The sequence below is a fragment of the Neolamprologus multifasciatus genome, chromosome 15 (genome assembly GCF_963576455.1).
Source record: "Neolamprologus multifasciatus chromosome 15, fNeoMul1.2, whole genome shotgun sequence".
In the NCBI taxonomy this organism is placed as follows: Eukaryota; Metazoa; Chordata; class Actinopteri; order Cichliformes; family Cichlidae; genus Neolamprologus; species Neolamprologus multifasciatus.
In genome coordinates this window covers 805,357-833,092 of record NC_140453.1, presented here as the reverse complement: position 1 = coordinate 833,092, position 27,736 = coordinate 805,357, and the positions used below count along the sequence as shown (strand labels likewise).

The 27,736-nt window shown below is 44.0% G+C and overlaps 1 protein-coding gene across 12 annotated transcripts in view; it reads right to left on the bottom strand.

Annotated features, from left to right (window-relative positions):
- cdc42bpab (CDC42 binding protein kinase alpha (DMPK-like) b) overlaps positions 1–27,736 on the bottom strand; it is a 72,972-nt gene that overhangs the window by 23,445 nt on the left and 21,791 nt on the right. For all 12 annotated transcript variants that reach the window (XM_085133880.1, XM_085133883.1, XM_085133884.1 and 9 more), the window contains 5 exons: positions 18,374–18,465; positions 13,433–13,516; positions 10,979–11,074; positions 10,232–10,380; positions 579–672 (listed from right to left, as the gene is read on the bottom strand). In XM_085133880.1, coding sequence (XP_084990006.1) covers positions 579–672; positions 10,232–10,380; positions 10,979–11,074; positions 13,433–13,516; positions 18,374–18,465 — 515 coding nt within the window. The remainder of the gene's footprint in view (positions 1–578; positions 673–10,231; positions 10,381–10,978; positions 11,075–13,432; positions 13,517–18,373; positions 18,466–27,736) is intronic.

Here is a 27,736-nt window from a genome sequence, read left to right as displayed (position 1 = left end):
TGACAAAAGTTTGTGCGTGCAAAGTCAGCAACAGCAGTGATGACGACTAATTAAAGGTGAAATTCTGTAACACATGAGATAAATTCAACCACAGCAGCATTTGTTTACATCTACAGAACTCAAATGACTTCACTGTCAGTGAGTCTGGATTATAATAAAACTGTAACTGGGAAAACATTGTAGATCATATTTGAATAGTTACAGAGTAACAGTAAACATTTGGGCTGTTTTCTCTGTATCTGCTTCTTATTCAAAGAGCTGCTTTAATGCAGACAAAACACCTGAGAAATACATTCCTACATTGAATCTATTTGTAGACTGTTTTTCCTTTTCAAACAGTCATTCAGCCATCCTTATCATCCCTCTGAGATTTTCTTTGAACATCTATTTCATCCCGTTCTTGTCTTTGGGATGGGGCTAGGAGAATGGTCTGAATCACAAACTGCAGGCTCAGCCAAGCAGCTGAACCGCACTCTCCTCCTGGGAGACCCCCGGGGGTTGACGAGGAGGTCAGAAAAGCTCTGGTATGTTTGCTTTGGCCCAAACGAGGCATCAGCAGCAGTGTGGTAAAAACCTACCGTCCCATCCTCCATGAGTTTGAGGCAGGAGCCAAAGTCAGCCAGGCGGATGTGGCCGTTCATATCCAGCAGAATGTTGTCGGGCTTGATGTCCCTGAAAAGAGGAGGAAGGGAAAAGGCAAGTGAGGAGGGAGGATAGAGGGAAAAAGACAAACCGAGCGAGCGATTCCTCAGAAGACTAAAGATGATGAAGAAAATGGGACACTCTTCCAAATAAAACAATACCTACACATGGCCCATCCAAAACACACAAGATCTCAGACTCCCCGTCAATTATCATCAAATTAGGTTACATAACTTGGGGAAATTTCACTGTCTCAGCTTGCTTTTAAAGAATGTGGATAATTCAGATACATTTGTGATTCAATTAAGTGTAATTTGCCTCCATTTATCAGCAGCGTGACAACTTTAGATCGACCAAAAGAAAAAATAAACATTGAAAATAGTTGGACTTGTGGGAATTAGCTGTACCCGAAGTACGTACACACACACACACACACACACAGTTAGGAAATATGCAGCACACAAACACACTCCCTCATCCTTTTTGCTCAGATGTGCATGAGGGGAAACACAGATGTGCTGTAGGTTTTCTTCTCACCTGCATCTGTTCTGCGTTACTACTGCTGATGAAGTGTTGACACTAGGGCTGCCACAAACGATTATTTTGATAGTCGACTAGTCACCGATGATTAGTCGACTAATCAGATCATCATCCACTGGACATAAAACGTACAGCTTATTGCACCAGAAGCATCTGCTCTTATATAACTATCATTAGTTTACAGCTTTAAGTGTTTAAGGTATGTGCTAACTAAAAATAAAGACAAGATGATAGTTTATTAAATTTTAATGAAATTTGCAGATTGTTTCGGTGAAGTTTAATAAACTCCTTGCTATCTAAAATATAACAGGACACCGGAGTAAATTCTGGAGCATCTCACACTTCTGATAATCAGCTGTCTGCTTGATGTTTATTCAGCTGTGTAAAAACTATAACTTTAATCTCAGCCAAACCGATTTACTCAGGAACAAATAAAATACTGAAAAAAGCCAAACAATAACATTTTTAAGTTATCTGAGTGACTTATATGTCATGTTTAACCTGAGTAGCGAAAGACAGCGGTGGGTTTGAAAACGATTAGCCGGGAGTCCGGTGTTCTCACGGCTCTAGTTAGCCTAGCCCCCGGCTAGCTATCGAGCTAGTGGGTAACAGACGCCTCCGAAAACGTCGGAGCGCTTTTGAAAATATGTGGTGTCTTGATAAACTGAGCAGATATTTGAGGTTTACACAGCTACATTCTCGCCTGAAAATATGTTAAACGTTTATTTTGTGACCCAGAAAGAATAATAAGAGTAATATTAAAACTAACTAGCTGCCGCCATTGTTGGAAACTGAGCTGAGCTGGGCTGCGCTATGAATTCTGGGACACAGCTTCTTCTTCTTCGGGGTTTAACGGCAGCTGGCATCCTTGTACATGCAGTGCTGCCACCTTCTGTTTCAGTCCGTTATTACACTCTTAAATCCTACTATTTATTCCTGCGTCTTTTGGGATCTTACAAAGCTTCAAACGACGCGTCGACTATTAAATCAGTCGTCAACAATTTTAATAGTCGACGTAATCGTGACTAGTCGACTAATTGTGGCAGCCCTAGTTGACATCACAGATACGCTGGCTGGACTCAGGACACCTTTTCTGTCTGCCAGCTACGACGACTCGTCGTTGCTCGACTACTTTCACAGTTTCATCTTCAAGTCTTTTAAAACTAAATGACCAGTAGGGGTCATTTGAATAATTATCCATTTTATTGTTTGCACTCAATGATGTGAATAAGCTGAGAAAGCTTTAAGAATATCTTTTAATTATTTTAAGCATTTGTTTCAGAGACAACACGCAGCACCTCCGCACTGCTCGTTTAGCTGAAGACAGACAAGCAGCACACAGATCAACACATGAGCTGAATCGTCTCACAGACTGTTTGTTAGTGCATGTAATTAAAATGGTTTGTTAAATCTTGAAGTAAAATAAACTGTATTAATTTTATCTTAAAGCAGATCACACGCCTGCATCAATAAATGAAAATAATTAACTTACAGAACCAACTATGAAGAAATGCACAGTCCTGCTGTGTGATACTGATTTGTGCAGCTGAACTTTACTGCAAATCACTTAAACAAATAATAAAATGATGACTCGACTCATGTTTTACGTGGTTTACATGGATACATGAGCTGATATTCACGTCTGTTTTACTAAGTAAAGAGAATTTATAAATGATCCTGAGTGTTTGAGCCCGTCTTTGTGCAGCTTTCAAAGCCTGACGTACAGCACACATGTTTTTATCCATTATCTATCTGTTGCATGTTTAAAAGTTTGTTGTTGGTTGCCAAGCTGTACTTTCCCCATGTGGGCCAAAAGGGAATTATTTTAAAGATGTATGAATATTTTCTGTGCATCCACATAAAATCCTGAGTGTTCAGAGTGTTTCTAGGCACAGGACCGAGCTCGTGTCACAGTGTTAACCAGGTGCTCACTGACAGGTGGCTCAGGCTGCAGCCTGGTCTAGCGTAGACCTGCGTCCACAGAGAGTACCCACATGGGTAACTGAGTGTGGATGTTGCAGTCAGGAGCATAACAGTCAGAATACGTACTAAACAACCCCAAAGACATGAGCTCGGACTGGAGCGACCATTATGGGTAAAAATAGAGTCTGTCCTTGTCTGACCATTCGGGTGATTTCCCCTGGAGTCTCTTATCAACACACTGACACGCCCGAGCACACACAGCGTACAGGCCACATAGAAACCTCTTTAACGAGTGTCCAAAGGAAACGTGGGACCTTAAAGGCAGCGACGCACAAATGCAACGGTGAGTGAAAGATAAACTCAGTCACTGACACACTTGATGTAACAGGTTACAGAACTGAGCTATTTCTGCGCAGTGATGCGAGCGCGGCTCTGCTTAAAATAATAAATCCAAAACAAGCACACACCCCCACACTCTCTCACACAAACACAGGCAACACTGACACTAATGAGAAGAGGAACGAGAGCATGTGTAAATTAAAAATCCTCAAACGCACAGCCCGGGCTGCCTGCTTCAGCTCCTCATCAGTCAGTGTTGTTTCCTAATATCTGTGGCTCCAAATATCACTTTAAAATCAAATGGAGAAAAGCAAACACACATAAAGAAGCTTAACCAGAAGCTGCATCCAATAAAACACTTGGAGGACAGAAAGTCCAGTGTCAGCAGGTAACACGACTTTGTGAAACCATCATTTGTTTTCAGATAAAAACTTCAGGGCAGAATGAAAACCTGTGAGAGTCAGTGTTCCTCTTCAAAGACACGGCGATATGTTTCTTTGATGCTTCTGTCTTCAGCTAGAGGTTTCTTTAAAGCCACATGTGACGCCTCTGTCATTTTCCAGAAGTGTTAATGGTCCCGTCTTATGGAGCAGGGGGGCGGGGGAGGTCTAGCTAGCTCTCGTCTTCAGAGACGACACTAAATCACCAACCTATAAAACTGTGCATTAAAGGAATATCTGCACACGTGTGACTGGTATAGACACATAAAGTTGGGCTACAAAACACAAAAACGGACTAAATCGCAGCTCGCCGCGAGGCTTAGCGAGACTCTTTGCAGAGCCTGCACGCTCACAGATGAGCTCCAGATTGGACGTCGTTTTCCAAAGTGCATCCTGCACATTTCTGGAACAAAACCACACAGGCTACCCAAGTGCACACATTCATGCAACCGCTCTGGAATAACATGAGCTTTGCAGAAACACCACAAGCAACTGACAAGAACCCAAAGTCAGACGATGGAAGAGCATAAACATCATCAAGATCAGGCAGCATTGTTACGCCTGCAAAGAAGATTTATCTCAGACAACAATGAGCATCACAGCTCTGAACCTCACCTGAACTCCAACAAACAAACAGAGGGAACAGCAAACCTGAGACTGCTCGCACGTGGCTCTGTAGGGAGGGGGAGGGGGTGGGTGTGTGCGTGTGCGTGTGCGTGCTTCATACATGCGCAGGTGTTTCAGTTGCTGGAAGGCCCTAATCTGCTTCAGTGATTTCTGTTCTGCAGAAGCAGACAGCATGTTTGACCCGTCGCGCTGCGTACAAATGTGTACAAATGTGTTTGTGTGGCAGACAAAGTGTCATGGTGGGTGAGGAAAGGTGGATTCTGCTGCTAATCAATAGAAGCTACATTTACTCACATCTCTCGCCCCCCCCCCCCCCCCCCCCCCCCCCCCTCGGAGATTTAGCCTCTCTTTGAGTTTTTTGATTAAGGCACCAGCGGTCAGAACGGCCACATTAATGTTCCCAGTCAATGCGCGCGCACACACACACGCACACACACACACACACACACACCCTAACAATAACGTGCTTACTCGAATGTCCACTCAATGTGGACAAACCACAGGAACCATTAACACTGGGCTAATGCCAGGCTAGGCAAGTTAGCACAGCTAATTGGGCTACTGTGTCACTGGGCTCCTGAGGTCTTAAGGAGAAGCGCCGAGACGGGAATAGAGCAAGGTAATCTCTTTTAAAACCACAGGATCCATCTGTGAGGGCCATCTGGACGCCACCTCGTAATACACACCCCCATACGTACACACAATGTGGCCCGCACCAGCTCTGTAGACTGCAAGGACAAGACGTGTCCACATGGCTCCAGCCAAGCATTGTTAGCCACCGGTTCAAAGAACTGCTGTCTTTGTGACTCCTGGCATCACATGACACGGCCAACAAAGGAGAAGAATCAAAGGCTCCCACACACTGCAGGGCTGCTGCTTTACCTACTTACCTATTGTCATATGATCCACACACACACACACACACACACACACGAGCGCACCCTTCCTGCTGTAAATGTACTGAAAATATTCTCATAATCGTCACTTCCATCAAATTGCTCACATAATTTCCTCCAGGGATCAATGAAGTGTTCTGAAATTCAGCAGCTCCATGCAGGACGTGAAGGAAGCTGCTTGTTACTTATTAGAAAGTGTTTATAAGAGAGCTCTGTTCTCATGGAGCCCTCAGTGAGAGATGCAGGGCCCTCAATAGTAAAACACATTAAAGGCTGCAATCAATCTGGCAACACACACACACACACACACCTCTACACACGCACACCTCTACACACACACACACACACACACACACACCTCTACACACACACACACACACACACACACACACACCTCTACACACACACACACACACACACACCTCTACAACATTCAGTGCAGCAGACCCACCCAAGGCAGAATTTACCGTCACACCTTTAACTAACGTTTCTATGTGAGACTATGATGACATCAAATGTGTGCGTGTTCCTCTGTTCAGCCATACACAATTGTACACACACACACACACACACACACACACAGTGTGCGAGGCAGACAGATGTGGCGCTCGGCAGCACAAAGCCATGCTGAGCTACTGAAACATTTGTCCGGGCCCTCTGGGAGGCACAGATCACTGACCACTGAATAAATTGTCTTCTTTCGCCTCTGACGTCCACACGCTGTCCCTCGTGGGACTCGGCTGAAGGGGACAGAAGGTTGACCTCGAGGCTCTTTGCGCTCCGTCCCTTTCATGTCGGCTCTTTTTAACTACATTAGTGTCAACAAGGCTGCAAATATTCTTTTTAAAGGAGTGATGCTTTCAGCATAACACTGGAGCAGAGTATTAAAGCGCAGACTAAAATGCTAATAATGTTAGCTGTGTGAATCATTTATATAAGGATTGTGTTCAGTGTTGTATTTTTAATCCTGCAAACTACAAAATAAAACTGATGTAAACTAGAACGCAAACATCTCATAATCCACACTTTGTTTTCATTTCGGTAAAAAACAGCTCCAATCTTATCAGTGAGAGTCATAAACCTTGTTCAGCATGAATGTTTGTGGATTGCAGAGCGAGTCGTAATGCATGAAAACTGATGGCATCACCTGTGATCCCGACAGAAACACTGATGAGGTCAGCGAGCTGTGGACACCACGACATTATTTTCCTTTATTTTTACTTAAAACTTTGTTTAACAGGAGCATCAGTCGTAAACATAACGGCCCCTTTATGGTCTCTGCACCTGGGGTCTTGGTGCAGACCTGATAATGGGTCACTTGAGATTTGGCGTGGGACGTCAAATTCTCCCAGCAGAAAACAGCATCACAGAGAAAAAGTGAGGAAATGAACAGAGCGACAGTCTGCCCACTTACATTTCCTCACAGTGGCTTCATTATGTGTTTAGTGCCACTGACACAGAGTCATGAACAGAGGGTGGGCTTTAAAACAGACGTGTAATCCTTTAAATGACACGTTAATACGGCCCTAAACTTACATATAGGGAAAGGAAACAAACCAAACGGGCACATGCAGATGGTCAGCAGGACAAACCCTGATGTGCGTGCGCACAAACACACACATCAGATGGGCCCGCTCAGCAGGACACGCCCTCCTCTGGGGACCTGTCTGCCTCCCGCTCTCTACAAAGCAACCATACAAAGATCTCCCCGGAGACTCTGTGGAAGGCAGAGCAGGAGGAGGAGCTGGGGGGGTTGGTACGCACGCACACCACGCCCCCACCCACACACCTCCCATACCCCATCATTATTGTCCCAACCAGTCCACAAGAGGACTGGAAGAGAAACAGTGCTGTCCCCCCCTCCCCCGTCCCTTTTCCATCCACTGCCCCCCCCCCCGATAGCACTGTGCAATTAGTGGCTCGGCACTCTTGTCTCCTTGAACAGACTCGCTGGCTTTCATGCTTAGAAATGTGTATATACATGTCTCCATAAGTGCGCTGCCATGTCCCAGAGTGTGTTTGCTGTGGTGTATTAGAGATCTGACAGACTGGGGGCACGCCCAAAATACCGAACGGCGTGACCCTCCCTTCTACATCCATCTCTCCTCTTTCCCTCTATCCATCACTCCCTTGCTCCCTAAACTAAACTGCTGTGACGAGCCCCCTGGCGAAAGCGACACTGTAATTATGTTGACATGCCAATGTGACTGCTTCCTGTCTGGAAGAACTGTATATCCTGCTCCCGAGGGCATCCTCCTATTGGCTGGAAAGTTCTTTTGGCACCTACTTCAGAGAGAAGAAGGCTTTCTCGTGCTGTGCCCTCTGAACAATGTGCTTTTAGCTGGTTTATTCTTAAGTCTTTGAAATGAGTGAGAGGAAAGTGTCTGCAGCTTGAAATGATACGACAGCTAAAGACGCTGCTCTACCAGACGAGGTCGGGTCATGCATGTCCCATGTAAGCTACACTGCACCGCAACTCAGAGCCAAACGCTGTAACATTGCTCTAAGTCAGGGGTGTCCAACTCCAGGCCTCGAGGGGCGGTGTCCCGCAGGTTTTAGACGTGTCAGCTGATTTAAATGGTTAAATGACCTCAACAGGTCTTGAGGTTCTCCAGATTCCTGGTAATGAACTCATAATGTGATTCAGGGTGAGATCTAACACCGGCCCTCGAGACCTGGAGCTGCCCACCCCTGCTCTGGGTGCTAGCTACAGCCGCTATTAGAGTAAAAAGGTCCTTCAACCTTTGTGTTTTTGTATTTTGAGCAGCTCTTGAGGCAAACTGCGCTTTTTAACGGCTCTTTTAAAATAAGCCATTTGGTGCTGAGCACAGATTACAGGTTTTCTTTTAAAGACTGGTCTGCTTTGTTGCCAGATACCTGCAACAAAATGATCTACAACTGTCCATCTCTTCTTTCAGAAAGAGGGAAAACACCTAAATTATGTAATTTTAATGGTTGCTTTAAAAATAAATGGTCAGAGGGGCAGTCGTGTATATTTTTAAGACAAAGGAGCTTCACCAGATCAAGCCCTTTATAGCTGAAAATATCTGACATGTGGATGTAAATAGGTGTAACTGCACTGCTCTCCCAATCCAGTTTAAACTTTTGCAAATGCAATCTGTTTGTTCTTTTGTCTGCTGCTTGCGTGTTATATTAAAAGCCTCGTATGCAGCATTTTCATTGTGACGTTTAGATATTGTGCAAGCTTCTTTACAGTAACTGGAATCACAGCTTCCCACAGTATCTCATTAAGCCACAGTGACTCTTTTCAATTCCAGCAATGAGCGATTACTTAACGTGGAGCTGTTGCGCCATTTTCAGCTGCTTATATTTATTCTTAAACCATAATATTCATTCTACACTGGGCCGTGGTGTCTGTCTGACACTGTAGCTCATCTACCTTCAACATCATTGCCCCTTTTAGGCCAACTTTCTTCAAGCAAACTAGCTTACAGTTATTTTCTAAAGCACTGACAAACAAACCTGACATCAAACATCAAGAATGAAATAATTTGCTTTTTTTGCTGTTTTGCTTTTATTCATTTTCATTGAGCAAAAGTAAATCCTCACACAGCACGAATGATGCGTCTATCATCAGGACTTCTTGCTCAGTCCTGCCCAAATATAATTACAGACTAGGGCTGTTCAATATAACGATGTATATCTGATGACGATATAAAAACGTCTGTCGTTTCATTTTACGCTGTCGTTTGTTTCGTGGTGTCGCAAAATAAACTGTTTACAGTAATATTTTTTCATGGTTTTGATGGTCACTGTAGTTATTATTAATTTCTTAAAGTTTTCTCTTTCTCTTATATGTAATATAACCACTACGGACGGACAAGCACCTGTTTTTATGCGTTGTCGTTAGCAACAACGATGGTAACCTCCTCAGTGACCTCCTGACCCAGTATGAACCTTCCAGATCCCTCAGGTCGAATGGATCCGGTCTTTTATCAGTTCCCAGAGTCAGAACCAGACACGGAGAAGCTGCATTCAGCTTTTATGCTCCTTATATCTGGAACAAACTCCCAGAAACACTCAGTTTATTTAAATCCAGGTTGAAGACTCACCTGTTCTCAGCTGCATTTGAATAAAACACCAAATCCACACTTAAGCTTAAATTTCAAAACTTACATTTTAACTACTGATTTTATCTGTTTTGATTTTATCTGTTTTGATTTTATCTGTTTTGATTTTATCTGTTTTGTTTGTTTGTTTTAATCAATTTTAAATCATGATTGTTATTTGATTTTGTTTCTAATGTCTCTGTAAAGCACTTTGAATCACCTTCTTGTTGAATTGTGCTATACAAATAAACTTGCCTAAAACCTTCGCGTGTCCGCTTGTTTATTTTCCACATAAACCTTTCACAATAAAGCTCAAGATCCTGTTGAGACTTTTCAAAATAAACTGAATCACGTGAAAGAGCAGATTATTTACGGATGAGAAGTAAAAAAGACGCCGGGTGCTAAAAAATAAACCTTAGACTCAAACGTTAGAACAGGCTTTTCCCCACAGCACGCCGTGTAATACTCACAAAGAAAACGGCGCCGTTACAACTTATGTCTAAAATGTATCGTTTCATGCATCGGTTAAAACACTCGACTCCAGCTACATGACGAGCAGCTGGAAACACTTCACACAAGTCGAGCTGCCCGAGATTCACAGAATTTACAGAAAATGTTACATTTTTGTGATTTATATCGATATCGGACGATAGATGAATTATGTCGGGATACGAGATGCTGGTCATATCGCACAGCTCCACTACAGATGCACACATATTGATTTCGTAATGTGCCAAAACACCTTTCCTCTCACCTGTGGACATAGTGTAGCTGATGAACCGAGTCGATGGCCAGTACCATCTCAGCCAGGTAGAACTTGGCCATCTCCTCCGGCAGCCGGTCCTCAAACTTGCTGAGCAGAGTCAGCAGGTCACCACCCACATAGTAGTCCATCACCAGGTACTGCAGAGACAGACGCCAACGTGTGAGACAGCAGAAACTGTACAGCACTGCTTAGAGGCAAACTAATAAAGAGCAGCCTTTTTTGAAACAACAAGAACAAAGCTGCAAAAATGAACCTACAGTCGTCCATCTCTTCTTTCACACAGAGGGGAAACACCTAAATGATGTCACTTTTACAGGTCCATTTAAAAATAAATGGTCAGAGGGGCAGTCGTGGATATTTTTAAGACTTGGGAGTGTTCGGGATAAAACATTTGCTTTGGGAATGTGGGAAATGGAATGGCAACCAGTTGTGGCATTTGAACTCAGGGTCGTGGAGAGAAGTCAGGTTAATCTGAGAACGACTGCCTCGAGCAGCCAATGGGAGTGTGAAGCAGTCTGACCAATCAGCTAGCTCCAAAATCATCCCTCGGGCTTTTATGTCAGTGTTTTTGACCCCGGTGACTTCTGTTGCTACAATGCTAAAGGTGCATGCACCAGCCACCATGTGGACGTAGCACTGCTTTCTAAAAAATGAAATGTAGGCTTGAAGAATAAAAAGGGAGAGCAGTTATATTTAAGGGAAGTTACCTCATCTAACACAGACATACAGACGTACCAGATTATTGTCATCCTGGAAGGCGTAGTGCAGGGTGGTGATCCACTGGCAGTCCCCGTTCACCAACACATCCCGCTCCTCCCGGAAACATGCCGTCTGGCAAGAGATACAACCAACCATGAATGTCACACGTACTGCAAACTATGTGAGGTCAAAGGTCCCGATCTTCTATGCAAGTGTGTGCTTAAAGCTGGGAGCATGTTAGCAACTCGCCTTTGGACTGTCGATCATTCTTACAGGGCTGCTGTAAAATCTCCCCGAGCTGCTGCTAAACACGTGAAATCAGCCCCATGTCGTTTGCTTCAGGGAACGAGTAGCTGAATAAAGCCCACATTTAAAATTTAAGAAAAATATGATAAGACTGCTCGCCTCCACTTTGCTCACTGAACACTGGAATGTAGGGTTACAAAAAGTAGGCGTCACTACCAACGATCCCTCTAATGTTTCACGTGTCTGAGCGAAACTCCCTGAGCGGACACTTGGACCACTGTGAGCAACAGCAGACGTGTGCACTGTGGTCACGCCAGCATCGAATCATCCAAGTTACATGTTTATTAAAATAATCAAATTACAGCATTTATGTTAGACGACTTTTAATTAACTGCTTTAGCCCACTCATGTCCTGTGTAGCATGTTAACACTATTGGAAGTAAAAATAACTTGAACTCCAATTTTGAAACACAACTTTCTTTTCTTTTTTTTTATTTGTATAAAGCTCTGACTTGTATTGTGAGTCTGTGGTCTGGGAGAGAGTCTGTAACTCTGTCTGCAAAATACAGTAAATAATGACCAATGTTGGCCAATTAATTATATAGTTACTTCTTCAAAAAAGTAACTGAGTTATGCAAACAAAGTTTTTGCAGCTTTTTTTTTTTTTTTTTTTTAAATGCGGCCAAGACATTTTAAATAAACAAACTATTTACAGAACAATCAGCTGTTCTGCATCAAATCTGATGCCACACAAATTATTTGTGCCGCTCCAAAAAATAATTTGTGTCCACTATGAGATGAAGGAGAACAACAGCCTGATACCTGCAGGCCTGACAGCAGCAGATGTGTCACTGCTGTAACACCTGTAACACTCAGTCGCCTCATTGTTCTGACACACACAACAACACTATTGACTACACTATACACTAACTACACACTAACTACACACTGACTACACACTAACTACACAAGATTTGTGCTAAACGTCACAAATCTCTCACATCTCAAACACGCCATCACTCCTAAAACTTCCCCCGTTTCTTAACAACTAGATGCCATGTTGCCATATCATTTTTTGATTGGTCGACATGGTACTTTTTTGGACAAATAGGAAAGCGAGAGGGGGGTGGAGTTTGTCTTTGCTCACAGGCTTTCGAGCGTTTTCCTTATAAAACGCCGTTTTTACCGTTTCTTCCTGCAGTAAATATAAACAACGACAGTATTCAGGAAGAAAAACAAACATTGCAGATTTTTGATCATAACTCTGGTTTTATGTGGCCGATCAACACAATTTAAAAACTGGTATAAAGTCCACACTTTGTCCGTCAGTTGTTCGTCTGTCCTGCTCACATCTCCAATGGTTGTTCACGTTGTCATTAACTTCACTCCACATCAGCCGCTTTGCTAAAACACCGGTGTCGCACATAAGGACGCTGTCATAGCCTGTCAGCCACGTTGATTAGCTGCATATATATGAATGTGAATCGCATCATTGGCTGGACTTTGGGATAAGGTGACATCGCTCTAATCCCATACAGGAGCAGCCAGTCACTGACTAACACTGCAAAACAGAATTGTTAAAGTTTTCATTTTAATTTCAGTTCAGGTTAGATTTTTTTTGTGCGCAACACAGATTTTCTGTGTGCAGAGATGCCAGCAGCTTAGAGGGAACATTGGTCACTACTGTACGATGTAGGTGGAGGACGCTCCATCAGGTTGTCTGGACATAAATCCATCTGATGACATGTGGAGGTTCAGTTATTTAGGAAATAACCTGATTTCTTAAGCCTACAGTATCAGCAGAGCCACATGTGAAACCAAATCTGCATAAATGCTTTGTTTTTTATAAAAAGCTCCACACATCTACATAAATACAAACATTTTCCTGTTTTACACACACCCGACCTCTCCGTGATCTTTCAATCTCAGCAGTCTGACTAAAACTGAAACTGTTCCGTCTGAACCGCCGCCTCCAAAAGTAAAAACCTGAAATAAAATCAGGCTCGTGTTCACGACGACAGCATGCTCGTCACGCATGTCTGTGTGTTGCTTTATGTCCTCTCCTACATCCAGGCGTTTGTGCACACACACACACGTTTGGTTTGTGACGTTTGAGGCATGAAGACTGAAAAACATGCAACAAGCAGCTCTGCAAGAACCTGCAAGTGAAGGCCTGTTCTGTGCTTCATCAATATTTATTAATATTGTGTGTATATAAACTTTGGAGTAACCAAAGATACTCACCTCTGCTCGCTTCAGCATCTCCCACTTGTTGAGAATCTTCATTGCAAAAACTTTGTCAGTGTTTTTCACTTTTACCACTGCAACCTGCAAAAAGACAACAGAAAGCTGTGATGAGAGTGAATTTAATACTCTGTGTGATGGCGAGGCTGATGGCGAATTACAAAGATCCATCCGTTTATTATCTGAGCCTCGAGGCAACAAAGAGCAGGCTCATTTTTAAGTGATCATACTAACACAGATGCACAAAACAACAATCGCACAGATGTGAATAAACAGTTCAGACGTGAAGGAAAAATGTAATCTAATTACTTTAAATGATCTAGATCAGAGTCCATGAGTATGGAGACGGAGTTCAAAGAAAAAAGAGGAAGAGCTCAAGAAGTCAAACAGTCGCACGTAGTGAAAATGAAAAGAGGGATAATCATGCAACGCTGGATTAAAACGAAAATAGATCCAATATGGGCCAGGAAGCGGTGAGTGGGAAACAAAAATGTGGAGGGGAATGAGACGCGACCAGGAAGGGAAAATAAAGCATTGAAGGTGCGGCGGAAGAACCAGCAGCGTGGGGGGAGGGGGCAGGAAGTGACCGCAGACACTACGGTCACTTCCTGCTCGGAGACGCCGTGTGGACCACAGACTTGCACAGCTGGACACTTGAATGTTTTCTATGATCAAAAAATGAAAAATTGTCTCATCAGCTGTTTAAGTGCACTGATGTGATACTGATTATCAGAGCTAGCATCATACAGATGGTTAACAACTGTAAAGTAAATAAATCTCAGCAGCTTCTCACAGACCAACTTTCCCGAGTGATAATTGCGACACTCTGCTCTGACAAACTTGCCCCGGCCTTTGTGTTTTGCCAAAAAAGGAGCTGCGCAGGCAGCTGTGCTGTGAGCTGACAGCCAAAACGCATGTTCTTGCAAATTTATGTCCCTGCTAATTTCTCTCATTCTTCTTTTTCCTACTTTACTGGCCCACAAAAGGAAAAAGAACATTTGCTTTGGCCTCGTTGACTAGTTGAAATTCAAAACTAGAAACTGACTCCACACTGAAATAAGCCTAAATGTAGAAAAAGCATAAGGACGTTATAAAAGCAGAAAAATACAGAGACAAAGATGCAGAAAAACAGTGAAACAAACAAAGTCAGTCTGTGCAACAGAGGGGTCTGCAGTCTATTAAATTAATGCTACTAATGCAATACAATGATAACATTCCTGCAGTGTTTGGATTTCCCCGAGTGATCCCTCACCAGGGGAGGAGGACGGCGAGCGCACTTTTCTGGCAACGTCTAGCTGTTTTTGTCCTTTCCTCCATCTCTCCTTCCTGTTCTTCAGCGTGTCCTCCCTGCCCTGCGTTTATGACTTCCCTCCCCCCGTTAGCGCCGTCTTCACAATTAGTTTATCAGTAAGGACCCGACCAGAGCGGCTAACTTCATTACTCCACAGACCGAGTAAATTACTAGTGAAACTTTGGCGAAATAACAACAGAGGTTGTGTTTACAAGCATGCGGGCTGCTGACTGGTGACTCAGTGTGACAAGCAGTTCAGAAATGTATAGCAGTGACTGGCAGCCAGCGAGTCCAAGGAAAACATGGTGTTTAGAGCGAACGAGCTCTTCTACCCTCATCTCAGGCACTAACTACACCAGACGGAGCAGCTCTTGGCCCTTTGTGCTAAAGAAGACGCACCCCAGTCCCTAATGGGAGCATCCTCACAGGCAACAGGCCAGTACAAACTGGTCCATTCATCAGGCAAACTCCACGGCGTCACGCATCTGCGCCATCTCTCTGCTGCTGCTGACAATGGGAGGATGAAATCAAAACATCCTGCGTGTTCTCCAGACCGACTCTCTGCTAACTTTACTCTGCTTCCTGTGTCTGCTACCACATCTCCTTACCACTCTGTGCTCAACATAAAAAAGATGGCTCAAAATCATAAACAGTTATATCTGATCTGGAGTGTAGTCGTAATTATGAGCCATCCTTTTTACAGCTGCTTCCAGCACAGTCACATATAGGGCTGCCACAAACGATTATCCTGATAGTCGACTAGTCACTTATTTTTGCGATTAGTCGACTAATCAGATCATCATCCATTGGACGTAAAACGTACAGCTTATTGCACCAGCAGCATCTGCTCTTATATAACTATCATTAGCTTACAGCTTTAAGTGTTTAAGGTCTGTGCTAACTAAAAATAAAGACAAGATGATAGTTTATTACATTTTAATGAAATTTGCAGATTGTTTCGGTGAAGTTTAATAAACTCCTTGCTATCTAAAATATAACAGGACACCGGAGTAAATTCTGGAGCATCTCACACTTCTGATAATCAGCTGTCTGCTTGACGTTTATTCAGCTGTGTAAAAACTATAACTTTAATCTCAGCCAAACCGATTTACTCAGGAACAAATAAAATACTAAAAAAAGCCAAACAATAACATTTTGAAGTTATCTAAGTGACTTATATATCATGTTTAACCTGAGTAGCAAAAGACAGCGGTGGGTTTGAAAACGATGTGCCGGGAGTCCGGTGTTCTCACGGCTCTAGTTAGCCTAGCCCCCGGCTAGCTATCGAGCTAGTGGCTAACAGACGTCTCCGAAAACGTCGGAGCGCTTTTGAAAATATGTGGTGTCTTGATAAACTGAGCAGATATTTGAGGTTTACACAGCTACATTCTCGCCTGAAAACATGTTAAACGTTTATTTTGTGACCCAGAAAGAATAATAAGAGTAATATTAAAACTAACTAGCTGCCGCCATTGTTGGAAACTGAGCTGGGCTGCGCTATGAATTCTGGGACACAGCTTCTTCTTCTTCGGGGTTTAACGGCAGCTGGCATCCTTGTACATGCAGTGCTGCCATCTTCTGTTTCAGTCCGTTATTACACTCTTAAATCCTACTACTTATTCCTGCGTCTTTTGGGATCTTACAAAGCTTCAAACGACGCGTCGACTATTAAATCAGTCGTCAACGATTTTAATAGTCGACTTAATCGTGACTAGTCGACGTAATCGTGGCAGCCCTAGTCACATACACAAATAAGTAGATCCAGTGTAATCCATCTTTGATATTAGCAATTTAGCATTACTAACAGGTGTGTCGATCAGCCTCGTTCACAGGAGTCACCACAGCATTTAGCTCCACAGGTTTAACAGGCAGGAGGGGACGTGTCCACCACAACTGACCAGGTGAGCTTTTATTTATGAGGGAAATGTGGAAAACACGACGCCGTGCTGAGGCCTGAAATGTGTTTATTCACATCAGGGATGTTAACGGTTAGCCAGCGAGGTGTTTGAACGTTGGGGCCCCAACTGGAAATACTAGTCGGTTAAACTAATCATTCATATATTATTAACGCACAATGACAGTTACGTTTTGGGTCACCCCTCTTTTCTGAGAAAATGCAAACAATAATGCTTAATGCATTCAACCTGCAAGGCACACAGAGGGTAGCAGCATGACCGAACCAAGCTGACACTGTGTGCTTGTTTTAGAAGGCGCAGCAGCATTTTAAATAGATTTTTATTTGTGAATGAGTCTAAAAATGGCTCCTAAAGACATGCAACAACTGTATGGACAGTTTTCACTATTTTCCCACTCACCCTGCTTCCTCTGAAGGACATTCAGCTTTGTATGTGAAACCTGGTTCATCTGGTCACTACGCAGAGCTCGTGATCATAGGAACAGATTGACAGGCATCAACAGCACTGCTTTTATACTCTTCAGCACAACAGACCATTTCACCAGTCAGTATATATCACTAACGATGTGACCTGATCACCCTCACGAACCTCTGGTGCACACCCAGTCGTTTTGTTCTTGAAGCCTGAAACTGCTCAGCTCAGAAAAGAGAAACAAGGTCAGACGTGCAAGGGGGGAAGAGTTAACGAGTTTTGCAGCTCCCTTTATCGAGTCACAGTTACTCTTGACCCGGGGCAGTGGAAATAAGAGCCAGCTTCAAATGAAAGGCTTGTTTCCTTCTCCAGTTGACAAAAATGAAGCGCCTGGTCACAGTTTGATGAAATAAGGTATATTTTTATGAGCTGATTAAATAGTAGAGCCACGGGACAATCACGATGTCTCCTGAGCTAATTTAATTTTTCTGCCACGCTACACCCGTAAAAACACATGTGGTTTAGTGAGAAGGCCGCTGGAGAGTTACCACGAGGCAGCTCCGTTCAGGAGTCGGGCAACATCACTGAAGCCCGAAACACAGACGCACGGCGTCACGTGACTCCTACCAGCAGCTCGCCCGCATCTGATGTTGGTGCTGCCAGGAGCGCCCGCGTCCACACCGACTGACATTTCTCGCTCGTTCCGCGTATCAGAGCGTCTTCAAAGGAATTCTCCGGCTTGTTTCAACAGATTTTGGATAACAATGCCAGATATGAATCGTCTGCGAGCTTGAAGCAGGGCTCACGACGATCATATCAAAGCAGCATTGTCAGCTTGCATACGCGAGCTTTCGTTATCCAACAGTCATCTGTCCCTTCAACATTCCCCAGCTTTGACATCATTACCTGAAACTCAGTGACAAATGTGTTTCAACTTCCCTGCGGGCACATAAAAGAAGTGTTTTAATAAATGAACCCTCAGTGGATGGCTCCTCTGAGCTCGACTTCATTCTGTTTACAGGTTCAGTGTGAGCGAAGCTTCAACAAGCTCGGCTCACGCTGCAAGTAGAGTCATGCTCCTGCGGCGGACCAATGCGACGCGCTGCTGCTGGAATGCAGCAGAAAGAATTCAATGTTGAAACGCCACAACACTCTCAGCTCGCATAACACGGGTGTTAAGGGTTCAAGAGAAATATTGTCTGTTAATCACGTCGTCTCTGCCTCAGGGACCAATCAGAGCAGAGCCCATTACAGGTAAAGGGAGAGAATCCATCTGCAGGTTTGCTGCAATGGTTTGAGTGTGAAATTAAAATAAGGTGTTACCTCTCCAAAGGCTCCTCGTCCAATCACTTTAAGGATCTCAAAGTCTTCCTTGTGCAGGTGCATCTGCTTCACTTTGGATGTGAAGGGTTTGGCTGGAGAGAGAAAGAAGACGGAGGTCAAGTCAGAAATTTAAAAAACAAAACAAAAAACACACCAGAGGAGTTTCTATGGTTAACATTCTGGTGCAAGCTTTTCAATTTTGCTCTGTACAGATGTCAACCTCCAAGTAAACGGCATTCGAAGCAGCAAATAAACAGCTGGCCATTCATAACACATAATCTAAACATGTGGATGATGGAGACTGTCAGCATTTTATAGCCACGTTTCATGGTCATTGTGCAGTAAAGTAAACGATATACAAAGAAGAAAACCAAGATAAGGACACTATATAAACGCTGTACGAGTGACAGCAGTCAGCAGCACTAACGTGTCACTTTAGCATTTCTAAAAACAGGATAACGTGGCTGGACAGGTGTGTGACATCATGGCAAAACACGATCGACTTCAAAGGCCGTTTTGGGGCCGTATTAGAGGAGTAGTCTGACATCACACCGCAGCGTCACCGAGGTGCTCGATGCAGGCAGGCAAGTGCTGCAGGGAGCCCAGAGCTCCACGTCCCGTCACCACATTGAGGACACTGGATGAAGAATTCCCGAGACCTCCACACCTGATCACAATCCGTGTGCTCAGTCTGGTTTTCCATTTCTAAATGACATCACTAATCACCTTTGGCGCTCAACAAAGCTGGAAGGTCTAAAGACTTGAGCCTGAAATGACCCACGCTTGTGGAAACATTTGTGTTCGTTATGTCATAACAAGAAACAGCCACGTTTAAGGCCCCATGTTCCTCTAAATGGACTTTAATAACATGTTTGTGACCACCTGGTCTTTACAGCAGATGACAGCGGATCCAGATAGGCTGAACGATGAAGCTGGCTATTGTTAGGTTTGCAGTTCCTGGTTTGGGGGAGCTGCGAGGGAGCTGCGAGGGCTGCTGACGTCCTCTCACAAAGCTAGACTGATTCCATCTAAGGCTCACAAAGTCAGCGTTTCCCTCATTTGTGGAAGGCTATTCAACCACTTCCTGGTTTACATGATCTCAGCATGCCAAGGATAACCTGGACGAGCTGAAAGTTCACCAAGGTCAGGATAGTTTCAGTGATGGCTTTCTGAAAAAGTTGATAGATATACGACCGTAATCAGAATTATTTATGCCTATTTTTCAACAGGGCTTCAGCAGTTTTATTAGCCACATTTAGCGAGGCTAGCATACATGCAAACACGAGCACACGTTTGATGTTTACATACAGTCGCACTCTTGGTTAACAAAAGACAAAATCTAATGTACAACAGGCTTGTGTCAGAGGAAGAGAGACTGATCATCCAGCTAAACTTGTCTGTTGCTGTAACTTTACAGAACCTCCAGTGTTGAGGAGAGAAGAGGACTTTCTCCCACTGAGAGACGGGGAAATGCCTGCCGATATAAAACAAACAGGTCGCTCATAGCTCTCAGTTTTCCTCACACGCCGCCGACAGCTGGCCCGCTGTGACCGCAGGGCAGAGAGACAGCGAGGGCCGGAGCAGTCTTGGCACACATTTCCACAAACCTAAAACACACAAGCAACCCGGCGGTGACGCTGCGTGAGGCTGGGAAATACATGTTTAATCATATCATTAATTTTCCTGCAGCGCAAGTCGACCAGAAGCCCTGAACTGAAATGTCTAGCGGTCGACCGACCGTGATATATTTGGAGTCAGGAACCAGCTTTCAGAAAGCAGCCGGGGAAATGCGACAAGTCTGCAGAAACGATGACAAACAAGGCTGCGACACAGCCGAACAGTTCTTTCTCACAAAGCGCTCTTGTGCGTCCTTGCTTCGCTTTTTCATGCGTTATCTAACCTCCTGACAGAGCCAGCGCCAACACAAATAAAAGTCAAGAACATATCCAACAACAGCTACGTCTGCGTATCCCACATGTGAGCAGCTACACGGGGTCCAAAGGTGCCACACTGACGACTCGGTGCTCTGCACAAAGAGCCTGGACATCAATGTGTTTGTGTGCTCGCAGCAGGCCGGCGGTGGCATCCCACTGCCTCAGGAGATGCTCCGGCAAACCACATGACCGACTGCCTGAAGTCACATGTCACCAGAAAAAACAAAATAAAAACATACGTAGGTTCGAAACCAGTTTCAGCCAGTTTATTTTACCATTAGTTTTGACCATCACCATACTGGCAGGTTCTCGTGTTCGAGGGTTAAATCAGTGGAAACTAAAACTGGAACAAGCATCTCCACTCTGGAGACTGACTGCACCTAAAGTGACTTCTTGAGAACAAACTAAATAGAAATGAATAAAGAAACAATAGAAACTATTTTGAATGTTCTAATTATTTTCTAACTAACGTCTAAGCTCCATGAGTATGCACACACACAGAGCAGCCAGCAGTCACTGTATGTGAGAACATCCATCCAAACCCAGTTTGAGGCAGTTCATGTGAACTCATACAATATGATTCATTTAAGATATGATGTCCAGCTATGTGACATTTTTAATCTCGCCCTGTACGAGTGTCAATGTGTCACGCACCAACCAGTGAATGTGTTTTATTCGCCACCACTCTGATAGTCGCCATCACTCAGGGCTGATGGGAATCTTGCTGTTTGCAGCAAACTGTGGTTTCAGCTGCCAAACACCATTTCACCCTCTAACCTGATGTGGCACGTTTGCCACGGTTACGATAACATCTTAATATGAAATCCCACCAGATTCATTTTAATTCCTGTATCAAAGGTAAACAGCCGTGGCTGAGCAGCAAACAATCAGACAAGCGATTAAATCCATTTGACATGGAGTTTTTCTCTTTACTGGTGAAACACAGCGGAACTGCTTTTACACTGAAAAGACAGAAAACCTTCATATTCAGTTTGTCGTGCATAAACTGAATACCACACAACTGAAATTCGCCTCCATAAAAGCTTAAATCCAGGTGAGTTTGTGATATTTTCCTGAGGACATCAGGGGGATTTGACAGCAATGTCCCAGCTCACTATGGTAAACTCAGCCTTTCAAAACGTCCTGTATCAAATACATTTCCTGATCAACTCCAAAAATTAAATCAGATTTTGGGCCGAGCCAGCTCTCTAATAAAGTTGTTCATGGCACAAAAATCAAACCAATCACATAAACTCTGAAGCTAATAGTGATGTGTTCTGAAATTCTTCAGTTTCCATAGATGCAGTTATCTCAAGAGGAAGACCGCTGGTTCAACATGGTGGACACAGATGGGCCCTATGAACACACGGCGGTGTCGTGTAATGAAACCTGATGTCAGACACCACGTGTGGCTTACGTTACTCTGCCATACTGACCACTAGGGCTGCCACAAACGATTATTTTGATAGTCGACTAATCAGATCATCATCCATTGGACTAAAACGTACAGCTTATTGCACCAGCAGCATCTGCTCTTATATAACTATCATTAGCTTACAGCTTTAAGTGTTTAAGGTCTGTGCTAACTAAAAATAAAGACAAGATGATAGTTTATTAAATTTTAATGAAATTTGCAGATTGTTTCGGTGAAGTTTAATAAACTCCTTGCTATCTAAAATATAACAGGACACCGGAGTAAATTCTCGAGCATCTCACACTTCTGATAATCAGTTGTCTGCTTGACTTTTATTCAGCTGTGTAAAAACTATAACTTTAATCTCAGCCAAACCGATTTACTCAGGAACAAATAAAATACTAAAAAAAAGCCAAACAATAACATTTTGAAGTTATCTAAGTGACTTATATATCACGTTTAACCTGAGTAGCGAAAGACGGCGGTGGGTTTGAAAACGATTAGCCGGGAGTCCGGTGTTCTCACGGCTCTAGTTAGCCTAGCCCCCGGCTAGCTATCGAGCTAGTGGCTAACAGACATCTCCGAAAACGTTGGAGCGCTTTTGAAAATATGTGGTGTCTTGATAAACTGAGCAGATATTTGAGGTTTACACAGCTACATTCTCGCCTGAAAATATGTTAAACGTTTATTTTGTGACCCAGAAAGAATAATAAGAGTAATATTAAAACTAACTAGCTGCCGCCATTGTTGGAAACTGAGCTGGGCTGCGCTATGAATTCTGGGACACAGCTTCTTCTTCTTCGGGGTTTAACGGCAGCTGGCATCCTTGTACATGCAGTGCTGCCATCTTCTGTTTCAGTCCGTTATTACACTCTTAAATCCTACTACTTATTCCTGCGTCTTTTGGGATCTTACAAAGCTTCAAACGAAACGTCTACTATTAAATTAGTCGTCGACAATTTTGATAGTCGACGTAATCATGACTAGTCGACCAATCGTGGCAGCCCTACTGACCACACTAACTACTAGGATGACCACACCATCTCTCGCAGCCCATATGTCACCCGCCTTGCTTCCTCACCACTTCTACCTTCTCCAAGTTGACCCGATGAGGTAGAGTTGGAGGCCTATATGGACTGTGTTACATACAAAGTAAATTCTGGCTGCACTCTACAAATAAAAGCTAACATGGTGGCCGGCCGTAGAGTAAGGGGGAGAGAGTCACGCCAGCTGAGAAGTAGAAAACACTGATTAGTAGCTGCACGCTGACTCAGGAGCTCCACTGAAGCAGCCACATGAGATACGGCTTTCATCTGCGAGCCAGGAGCCCACAAGCACCGTCCACAACAAAGCAAAACTGCAAACACGGACACAAACATGTGCACGCAGACACACACAGGGCTAATTCCTCACATCTACATCTGACACATAATTGCTGACTCCGTCGTGCTTTGGCCTCGGCAGAAACTTTACAGTCAAACGTACACAAATCGCTTTTCTGAACAGGAATTAAACAGGATAAAAACCAGTTGAAAAGCAGACGGTTTATTAAAGGCCCAGATATGATTCTGTTACACTTGGCTATAATTTACACATCCGTCATAAGTTTGAGTGTTTTGGAAATAAGAGACAAATAAGGACCATTTTAGCGACCCCCCCAAATCTTCTGTTTCATAGGGGGGGGGGTCTCTCTCTCTGACTGCACTCACTCATTTACACGGGGATCAGTTTGTCTATAGATCCATAAGAGACGTGCACATGCTTAGACAAAAACACATACCATAAAGTATGATCACACAACTCCAGTCACTAGCAAAGTAGACACATTAAAACATAGCAACTGTTGCTATGACAAGGTGTGGTAGGGATCCATTGCAACACTGCAGAGGTAACCGTTCGAGCCTCCAAGCCTTCGCATGACTGCAGCAATGTGCAGCTTTTTTAAAATAAAGACATGTCAGTGTCATAAAACTGTCCTGCAGGAAGACACTGAGCCACAGACAAACAAGTACAATGAAAGAAAAATATGCACACTACAGTGCAAACACACACACACACACACGGTTTAGTAGAAGGCCTGAGGATGCAGCGAAACTGGAAAAACACGAGTGACGCCACCTAATCCACACAGCCAGACCGGTTTAGCCCAAAATGCTGAGCGCTTATCGAGCCCATCTTGCTCCAAAACCACAAGAGAAGTCGGTGCTGGTTTGTGTGAAAATCACTGTTTAAAAAGGTCGACTGTGCTCACTCAGCAGCTGTCCCCCAAAAAATGCTGGACTGAGAAGACAGACGACAGCACAGACCTGCAGGCTGCATTGAAGAGAAACTCTGGATGCTTCTGATAGAAAATAAGCCAACCTGTGAATAAAATAATGCAAATATTTCCACTAAAGTCATTTTCCTGCTTTGTTTTTGGCCTTTCCACACACTGCGACTCACAGCTACATACATGGGGACAAAGATTTAGACGCATGTCGCTCATACATTACGCAGGCAGCTTCTCCACAAATGTTGTAATCCACACAAACTGAGTGTCGACTTTTTAAAGGCTTCAATTGTAAAAGCATGTAAACATTACACTGGCGACAGTCACAAAATACATTTTATATCAATAAAGTTGGATAAGATCAAACTCAGATAAGGGAAAGAGAAAAGAAGACATGCAGGACAAACGTAAGGACACGCTGCAGTGCTTTATAAACACGTGCAGGTCCAAAGAGGAGTGCATCACAGGAAGCCTCACAGCAGCTTACACCAGGAACACTAAGTGATGGTTCAGGATTACCTGATCCGGCTCCAACTATAAACTTTATCAAAGGAATGTTTTTAAAAGCACGGCGGACGCCTGTCTCCCAAACTGGGAGCTGGTTCCACCGGAGAGGGCTGATAGCTGGGAACTCGGTCTTCCAGTCTACTTTTGGAAACAGAGAACCACAGCTGAGCCTCCAGTGCTCGGTTAGGATCGTGTGACTCTATGAATCCTTAAGAATATGATGGAGCCTCATTATTCAAGGCGAAGAATTTGAAATGCGGGTCTGGAAAGTCAAATTCACAGGCAGGATGAAGTCTAAAGAGCACGTTAGGTAACTGTAGGATACAAACATGAATAAAGACAGAAAGGAGAATGAAAACAACATTAAGTTCAGCTTGTAAGAGTCAGTGAGGCTGGCAGCTCTGGGGAATAAAAACAACAGTGTGTGGGTAGAGCCAGAAAAGGCATCACAGTCACAGCAGCGGCTGAGCCAGTTACAGTAAGTGTCCAAACCTTGCACCCGCGACGTGCTCCAATCCCATCCCCGGAGTGGGATTGGAGGGACATCTGGAAGCCATAATAAGTGATGTAATGACACAAAAATGCTGCTCGCAAGAGAGACAGGGGAGACAAATGAAGAGAGTCAGAGTCAGTATCTGACGTGAGGAAGGAGAGCGGCGTGGACAAAGGAGAGCGGCGTGGACAAAGAAGAGCGGCGTGGACAAAGAAGAGCAGAAGGCTTTTCCTCCTATCTGACCACAGGGAGCGTGTTGACAAACCAACCATAAGCAGTCTTCATAGACTGGAAACAAATAAGGATAATATGAACACAATTATGGTTTGTTTTTATCCTTATTATTAACATTTCAGAAAAGATATATTATTTAATCCCTTGATGAATATCCAAGTTTGCTCAATTAACAGTCTGTAATTTGTAACGGCGGTCCCCTTCCGGCTCCCACAGACTGCGATTTGTACGCCACAGGCAGTCAACCCGTCAGCCACGTACAGATCCCTGATCTCAGCTGGCTGTGTGTAAAAAGGACTTCCTTCTATTCCAATGTGATCATTTGGACATGGAAGAACTACAATGACCATCAGTAGTCCTCGGTCTGGAGGTCTGTGCTGGCTGGGCTGAGGATGATCATGAGAAAGGTGGTTCAGCCCAAAAACAGACGGGAGGAGCTTGTTAATGATCTGATTTGTGAACATCCAAAAGATTTAGTTGGGACAAAGTGCTGTGTATGAAACCAAAATCAAGCATCAAGGCGACCAGCTCCGGTGGTTCTTCCTGCACATCAACAAAGCAGAAGCCAAAGGAACAGCACATTAATCATGGAGTGGCCTCCTGCTCTGCAGACCCAAACCTACAGAGAAACCTGCACAGAGCTGAAGCTTCTCATTGTTGAGCTGCAGTGAAGGATTGATGGGCTTCTGTAAAAATACAAAATCCCAAACCTGGTGACCAACGACAAGAAACATTTGACCGCCGTGCAGCCAACAACGGTTTCTTTAATAATAGCAGGTCACACACGGTCAACACTCCTACTTGTTTTGTGATTGTAACCTCATACAACTCGACTGGAATGTGGAAATATTAACATTATGAATATATTAATAATATTTAATATTACGTAATATTTGGAACAAATATTATGGGGGGGGGGGATTCTGTGTGCGCACACTAAATCATTGTGGTTCGGTTCACTATGGGTGCAAAAACCAGAAAAGACGGGATCCTCTTAGAGCCAGCATGGCTCCCTCTGAGCCTCTAACCGGGATCACTGCCTGCAGGGATACGGATCTAAACACGGTCCTGGCTGTTTTTCATACAGGTCATCTAATATACCAGCTTGCAGTTATACACGGTCACTGGTTTTTCTACATTATTGCAGATGGCATGAATACGACATCTTAGTGATGTCAGCAGAAACCCACCTCCTGTATCATCTTCCTGCTTCTGCTACTTTATCCTTGGAATGAGGTCATAAAGCCGTCATTCCCAAACAAGGTGTAATCAGCTTCCAGCTAACAACGTGAAGAATGAGATATTCATCCTCTATTTTTAGGAAAATGCTGCCATTATAAACCGTTCCACACCCATCATGCCCTATTTTATATAAATAAACACAAAGCTTTGGTCTCCTACAAATAACAGCTGCCTGATTACAAAAGTACTTCCCAGTTAAATGAAGGCTGAATAAATACTATTAAGTGAGGACTATATAAATAGTACAGCAAGGTCATCAAAGGAAAAATGAAAGCTGTGTGATGCTAATAAGCTCGTCCTTAAAAGGGAAAAGGACTCGGAGCCAGAGGCTCTTCAGAAACCAACTCTTAGCAATTTAACTGCAAGTAGCTTAAAACATCCAGTAAATTACACAAATTACAGATGGAAACACAACCAGGCCCCTTTCAGTCACAACCAGACGCCCCCAACAGATGTGCTGCAGGCTCAACCTGCCCAAAGGTTTGTGTGTCCATGCAAAGAACTCACAGGTGATGTCATGGGGCGCTGGAAGAAGCCAAGAAAACAGATTGTGACGTATGATGCATGTTAGCTGCCATAGATGTGGGCCTACGCCACCAAGTCAATCACAAGGAAAACTAGGAGTCGCTTCTATAACACATTAACAAGCCTTTAAGCATTAAACTGTATTTAATACTAGTGTGCACACCAGCGACACCAGCATTCCCAGTGGTGTCTGCCTGCACCAGCATTCCCAGTGGTGTCTGCCTGCACCAGCATTCCCAGTGGTGTCTGCCTGCACAACCCGCCCCACTCTACCACCACCAACCTCAAACTCCACTCTGTCGTTTTCCCTTCCCTAACATCCTGACCATCTTTTCCTTCCCATGCCTTCATCTCTACCAACATATAAGCCCCTTCTCCCGTTCGCTCCCCCTCTCTCTCTCATTCCTGGTCTTTTCCTGCTCCGTCACACTAATAAGAGGGCAGGAATGGTCAAAGGCCTTAAACTAAACAATCTGTGCCCCACAGCGTTAAACACACAAACAGGATGTTCCCAAAATATTAAAAAACCTCAAACACCAAAGAAAAGGAGAGGGCAGGGCTTGACAAAACAATAGATCCGATCTAGTGTGTGTTACAGCTCAGGCTGCTGCAGCGAGCACACACCCAGGCCAGGCGATGTGAGAAAAGCGGCTACATCACTTTCTGCTGGCGGTACAGGAAGTTTTCACAGGACTTCAAAGAGGTCTCCAAACCAGCACATCGACCTGTTCAACCCGCACTGCAA